This window comes from Penaeus chinensis, chromosome 32 (genome assembly GCF_019202785.1).
Source record: "Penaeus chinensis breed Huanghai No. 1 chromosome 32, ASM1920278v2, whole genome shotgun sequence".
Lineage (NCBI taxonomy): Eukaryota > Metazoa > Arthropoda > Malacostraca > Decapoda > Penaeidae > Penaeus > Penaeus chinensis.
In genome coordinates this window covers 16991660-16999159 of record NC_061850.1, presented here as the reverse complement: position 1 = coordinate 16999159, position 7500 = coordinate 16991660, and the positions used below count along the sequence as shown (strand labels likewise).

The 7500-nt window shown below is 35.3% G+C and overlaps 1 protein-coding gene across 4 annotated transcripts in view; it reads right to left on the bottom strand.

The window, feature by feature from the left end:
* The window catches only part of LOC125042536 (zinc finger protein 385D-like), a 27761-nt gene that overhangs the window by 9973 nt on the left and 10288 nt on the right, over nt 1-7500 (bottom strand). For 2 of the 4 annotated variants that reach the window (XM_047638213.1, XM_047638212.1), the window contains exons 2-6: nt 6312-6437; nt 4122-4260; nt 3664-3753; nt 3221-3443; nt 2147-2358 (exon numbers count right to left, since the gene is read on the bottom strand). In XM_047638213.1, coding sequence (XP_047494169.1) covers nt 2147-2358; nt 3221-3443; nt 3664-3753; nt 4122-4260; nt 6312-6358 — 711 coding nt within the window. In that variant the 5' untranslated portion in view covers nt 6359-6437. The remainder of the gene's footprint in view (nt 1-2146; nt 2359-3220; nt 3444-3663; nt 3754-4121; nt 4261-6311; nt 6438-7500) is intronic. The other 2 variants (XM_047638211.1, XM_047638214.1) reach the window with 2 other exon arrangements.

The following is a 7500-nucleotide window of genomic DNA, read 5'->3' as shown; positions in this document are numbered from 1 at the left end:
TATATATATACACTATATATATATACACTATATATATACACTATATATATATATACACTATATATATACACTATATATATACACTATATATATATATACACTATATATATACACTATATATATACACTATATATATATGGTGGAGATGAATAGGTATGTAGAGTTGATACGCATAGATTTTCTTTTATCCACAATACTGCTTTATTCAGATACCCATAGGTGATCACTGTACCTACATCAACTAATTCATTACTTTGGTTGCTAATAGATTTGCTCCGACGAATGAGACGATACGGGGAGACAGATGGCAATGGCACCAGATCACGAGTGCTGAACTACATGTATACCTTGACCTCCGTATGTTGATGGGGATAATTAAAATGCCTTGATTAGCCTTTTACTTGTCGAAGAATCCAGGGATTGTGATGCCGGTTTACTCCTTATCCATGCCTCGCAAAGAGGTTTGAGCAAATCTCACGCAACTTCCACTTTCATGATAATGAGGAGGAAAGGGAAGAAGAGGATCGCCTGTGGAAGCTGAGAAATGTATTGACCATTTTTGGGGACCATTTCAGGAAGGCCTTCGTCTCCGATTAGTCAATCTCCATTGAGGGGTTGCTGTGGAAATTTAGGGGCCGTCTAACTTTCCGCATATACTATCCTAGTAAGCGGGCCAGATTCAAAGTAAAACTTTACAAACTTGCTTCCAGGGATGGCCTATGTGTGGGGTATACAGCCGTGTTCAGGATTTATGCTGAGAAGGAGCAGGGGTCTCTGCCGCCCTCTCAAAAGGCGGTGAAGGCCCGGATGGAGGTAGGCAGCTTTTTCTGGAAAGGGTACACAGTTTATGTTGATAACTCTTACAACTCTTCAGTGCTTTTCCACTTCCTGCAGTGTATGGAGACTGGTGCTGTGGGGACTGTGTGCCTGAACCATCGCCACATGCCTTGGGATTTACAGGTCCGGAAGTGGGGGGACAGGGACTCCCAGAGCTCCCCAACCAGCATGATGGTGCTCTCATGGATGAATGTGTAGCAGGTAAAATATGTTATCCACAGTACACACATCTGCTATGACCCAGGTTCAGCGACGAGGAGATCCGCTGGTCTCAAAGCCGGAGTGCTTCATTGTAAGCAACAATGCACTCCGGTATGAAAGGAGTAGATTTGGGGGACCAATTGGTAAAGTTTTACCCTTCAGTGCACAGGGCACTGAAGTGGTATAAGAAGTATTTTTATATCTATGACTTGGCCACAGTAAATAGCCATGCGGTCTATAAATAATCAGGCTACAGGACAGAACAGGTGGATTTTCATTTGGACCTGGCCATGTCCATACAGTACTCGAAGGTGCCCATCAACATTGCCCTCTCCTTCCTGATTTCAGGGCAGGACACAACATGTTGTGAAGGCGACACCTGGAAGGAAGTATAGGTGTTTCCTCTGCTATAGGGCGGGGAGGAGGAAAATGACTTGCACCATATATTCAGAATCTAAGGCTTCTCTATGCACTTATGGGTGCTTCAAGAGGTACCACTCTCAGAAAAATCTTGGTACATAAATTAGTATGTACAGTATAAAAATGGTGATTCTGACCTCTTATAAAAAAAACAGCTACTTTTTAAATTCATAAATGAGCTAAATGCCCTCTTTTCTCTCTTACAAGTCTCATACAAAAGAAAAAACAACGAACTTACACAGTGTGACCTCTCATATAAATACAAAGCTATTTTTGAGCTTCAAAAAGAAGCTACATTCACTTCAGTTTTTCTTCTTTTTCTGTTGTATGAAAAAAAAAAAAAAAAAGTTTGATCTCTAATGTGGACAAAACACTACTTTTGAGTATCAAAATGATATTTGGCTTGCTGCTGTGTTTCATATTTTACTTCATTTGAAAGTCACTTGAAATTTGAGAGCCATTATTGAAGTAAGCCTATTGTCTAGATTTTGATCCATGAAAAGCACCTGGATCCAAAGGGTTTATATAAAATCATGACAAGAGAGAAGAACCACATCATATTTTGTTGAACTGATTTCTAGAATCTAACAAGAAAAGTAATAGTAAAGCAAACAATGCAAAACTACAAAGGGACTACTACAGGATTAACTTAATAAATTACTATAACAATGCATAATACTGTCTGTACCTGTGCTAGTTGTTGGCCAGAATTACAGTGTGCCTGGCATGGGTTACAGAGGTATTTGCCACCACCTTTTGTCTCCTCCAACTTAGTAACACACTCTGGGATCTCTAAGTCTGCGTCCAAGGATTTGCGGACTGCAGAGTTGCCATTGGGATATGCTGTGTTGTCTTCCACTCCACCATTGCTGCTGAGGGGTGCTGACTGGCCTGTGACCCCTACAGTGAAGATGATTGATAATCAGAAGAAAGGCATTGATGAATCGGTCTTACTCCAAGCTCCCCTACGGGTCCTGACCGATTATCATGCTTGATTATTCAATCATATCAACAGATGGGAAAGGAGGAAAAAAGGAAAAATATTTACAATCTCTTAAACATCTACCCTTCTGAAAGTCCTTTACTGATTCAAAACTTGCCTAGGGCTTTGAGAATTTGGGAAGATATTTAGAAAAAAGAAATACAAATGAGATCATACTAAATGTAACAGTAATATTCATATGAAAATATTAATATGAAAAAGAATATATCATGCTTATCAAAATGAATATTAAATAATTAAAAAAAAATAAAAAAAATAAAAAAAATAAAGATTCATGCACTGACATGTGTATACACAACCAAATAATACAAGCAAACACTAACAGACACATACATACATGTAAATAACCCCCCCCCCCCCCCATCTGCATACATTGAAAAAGCAGCAGAGATGCAAACAGTCCTAAACAACATCTACTGATGTTCAGGAGTCCCCATTCTGCTAACAGGCCAAGAAAGCTTGTAAATAGTTACTCAAAAACTTTCACTCCACCCACAACAACTTACTTCCACTACATAAAATATAAGCATACACTGACAGGTTTGTGTGAGATACAAGAAACAGATAAGGATAAAATCTGAATTATAAAAAATAAAGGAAGAATAAAAATACTTAAATTAGAATCCATTCCTCTTTACTGGCAAATATCTTCCCATTACTTAATTATGCAACTTTTAAACACCCAAAAAAAAGGATTCTAACTTATTGCTCATGAGGGCCTTAAATAGCTCTACATTTGGGGGTTCTAATGCCACTTACCTGAGCCGCTGCAGGACTTCTTTGGAGGTGGACCGCCACCTTCACCTGATGCTCGTTTAGCTGCCTTTTGCTTATGCTTGTTGCCAGCAATGTGTGTTGCTAACAGTTGTGGAGAATTAACTGTCACATCACACACAGTACATCGAATGACTCCACTGACCTCATCACGCTCAAATCCAATTTCATTTTCCTCTAAGGTTTTCATGAGATCTGCTGATTTTACCTGTAAGTGAATAATTCAATGAGAAAACATCCGGTTAAAGAAATTCATCTACACTGCTGACTTTTATTTATGACCTTAACAATATATACTCAAGAAAGGTCCCTCAACAGATAGTCAAAGGAGAAAAAAAAGGAAAGAAAAGAAAAGGAAAGAAAAGAAAAAGAAGATCAATAATTTTTATGAACACTATTTTGCATAAGAAGGAAAAGAAAAACCTTACCTTACGCTGGTGTTTGTAGCCAGCCACATGGGAATCTAAAACTGTTTGTGAAGCAAATTCCAAATTGCAGACATCACATTTTACAGTAGTCTGAAACATGAACCATATGATAATATAATGCAACAAAAATACTAAATTCTGCCTTCAATATTTATCTCTGTTCTGTCCTATGTTTCCACATGTAATATTTTTGCACTTCACATGTTATTATCTGTATTTTCTATCTTTCCATCTCAGCTCTTTATGGGAAAGATGGATAGGTAACATTACAGTAAAAAGTTGTAATCAGTGAATTAATCTTTTCATCTTAATTGGTAATAGTTTTTAAATATGAATAAAACTCAATACAACTCAATAACTTAACTATTAATATTGAGAAATAAATCATATATCAGTAGCACTGGTATCTATATCCATTTCCGCTTTTCTGATTCAACTGGCATAGAAGTTATATTTACCCTGGGCTTTTTAGTTGGCAAACGTCCTAAAACATTTTCCATTACAGCTTTGGTGACAGGATCATCAGTCATTTCCACCGAGGCTAAAAGTGCAGAATTGGGAGAAGGAATACCACCAGCAGGCGGGCTGACGCTCATTCTGAAAGAAAAACACAAATTGTTTATGTGGCTACAATATCAAGAAATTCAGTATTTCACAATCACCAATTAGATTATAATCTATACAAAAATGTTGCATGGATGCTAACCCTTTTGCTATGAGTACATGCATGTACTGTTCTTTGTGATTTTGTTGCACACAGATGGCTCTTCAAGTGCTCAGCTACCAAGGAGTCAATTAATAGTTCCTGAGTGACCTTGATTTTCCCATGCCTTGAATAATCTTTTTTCTACTCTATTAATATTGATAATGATATTACTATTGACTTTATAATATTCATAATGTTATCAAAAAAAATAATAGCAATAAAAACTTTAAAACAGGAAAATATATTAGACTTGTAAAACTAGTAATCGACTCACAGTTGAATAAGTAATAGTGGAGCCATCTATATACAATCACAATTGATAAACTGTATGTCCTGCCATGCCAGCACATGCGGCTAAATATTGCTTGGAGGCAACAGGTTATGTCTTTAACATGAAACTAACAACAATTCACTTATCTCAACAATGTCTCTGATTTATAAATAAAAACACTGCCTTTCCCTTGGAGAGACAGAGTGTCTAGTCTGAGGTATAGCTAAATATGTTCCGAAACTTTATGAAGTACTCTACTACTAAAAATTCAATCCATACAGGAAGTACCATGTATTTCCTCAATATGACAGAGCATGGCAAACATTTTCCATCAAAAGTGTACTAAAACTACAGTTACTGGAAGAAAAACTATAACCAATCTGAGTTTTGATGAAAAATATCTGCAATTTGTTTCCAAATCTGCCAGCTTTACATATTTACCATTTTGGTTTAAAGTGTTTTCACAAGCTAATCTATTTATACTTACACTTATACTTATAATAATAATAATAATAATAATAATAATAATAATAATAATAATAATAATAATAACAATAATAATAAAAATAATAATAATAATAATAACAATAGTATTAACAATGATAATGGCATAAATGTAAGGCAACTGATACCATGTTGGACAATAAAGGCTTAAAAACAAACATTGTACAAAAAAGCAAAGTCATCACCTTCAGCTCGCTTGTACCAAGTAATACAATCTGCAAAATGTTTTGAAGGTGAATCCATACTTTAATTTTCTGCCTTAATAAATCTACTGATAATAGAGCCATAAATCATATATATAAATCTAGATATTGATTTACTTTTGGATGAACAAAGGGGGGAAAACAAAAAAGTGCATTCCTTCAAGATTTGAATATGCTCTTTAACTCAATGCCGCTAGGGAAAATAAGTAAAAAATGGGGAAAATGCTGTGCTCATTTTTTATATCTTTATGAAATGTCTCTGCACATAGATGGCCCTGCTAGTGCTTAGCCACAAAGGAGTCAACTAGTAGACCTTGTGACCTTACCTGATTTCACCTTTCCTTGAATTGGCGGGAAAAACATATTTTTTACTAGTGCTATGAATATCGATGACTAGCCTTCTATGTGTAAAAACAATTAAACAAGTAAACTCACGGTGGGAATGGCATGTACATACATGCCATGTCTGTCGGCATTGGGTTAACAATATGAAATGGTGGCATTTTTTTGCATACTGGGTGATGTATTCAAGGTACTGCATAAAACACACCAGTTTCTAATTAATTTTGAAAAGGCTAATAGGAGAAATTTAAACCAAGTAGCAAGAGCATGTCAAGTGAAATATATTTGTCAACTTTTTCATAAACAGTACTTATACTGAACATAATATATGCAAAAGGAAGAGAATCAATCATACTCTCTTATTTTAGAAAGGATGAAAGTCATTATAAAAATATTTCAAGGAATGACATAGATGTGTATTACAGTGCATCTTCCTGCCCCAAACCATTTATCAAGGTTTGAAGTTATGTTTCAAGTGAACAAAACATGATCCCACACACTGCCTTAGCATTTCCTTACAACTTGCAGAAAACCTAATGAAGTCTTGACCTTACAAGATGTAAAGACACTAATCCAGCAGCACTAGAGTGGCACATGTGATCACCGTGATCTATGGCATCACCTACGTGCACGGCTGTTGTGTTGGTGAAGGTGCAGGGAATGGCACATATGGCATAGAAGTGGGCATATAGCTCATAGTAAAATCCAGCACCTGCAACCCCACACCCAGTACGTCGCTCAACACCAGCTGAAATACACAACCAACATGAAGTAAGGAAATAGAAAGCTAAGAGGCTTTCTTACTTGATGCCTAATGATCAACTTATGGTCTTTTTGAGAGGGTTAGACAGAGATTTTTAGACATTCAGCCCTTCCTGTTCACTATATTTATATGTAATAAAAAAAAGTGGTAATGTCACTAAAGTTTTAAAAAACAATAATAAAATAAACCATGTTGACATGATAACATTAATAATAATCAAACGACAATAAATAATCACAATGACAACAATAACAGCTATCAAAATTAACCTACTGATTTGATGTCTACTGTAATTTTCATCTATTGATTTTGTTTACACATATAGTTCCACAAATACTTGTCATACCTGATCTCAGCTATTCTCTGTTCTCTTTGAATTTTTTAAAAACTCTTTTTATTATTACTACTATAAATAATAATAATAATAATAATAATGATTATTATTAATATGATCATTATTATTATTATCATTATTATTATTATTACTGTTAACAACAATATTAAAAGTACCAATAACAGTAACAAAATTAAAAATCTTTTTTTCCAGAAATTCAAAAAATGGGGTAAACTGGTAAGACTAGTAACTCACACCTTGGTGACCGAACACATATATGTGTACGCAACACTGACAAGCAAAACTAAAGCGCATGTGGGCCAATACTAAAAACAAAATGACACGCCTTTTGATTGAAAACATATTACTCTAAAAGGCCAAGTAGTTCAACAGCTCTAAGACTCCTAGCTGTACTCCTGGAACAGACTAGAAATTGAAGCACAATGGGAACATGTGAGAAGAAATGGCAAGGTAAGAACGAAATAACCAAAACACCCCAAAGACTTGATGGATTAACTGTCTTGTTTTCTGTACTCCAATCAATAAGGGTAATGCAGACAGTGTAAACCCTACTAAATTTAGAGTGAAAATAATAGCAACTGGTTAACATTCCCCAAAGTTAAATACCTATGATTAAACAACACATAGTATGTTAAAAAGAAGAAGAAAATAATCTATACAAATTAAACCACCAATATCTGAAATTTACATTAA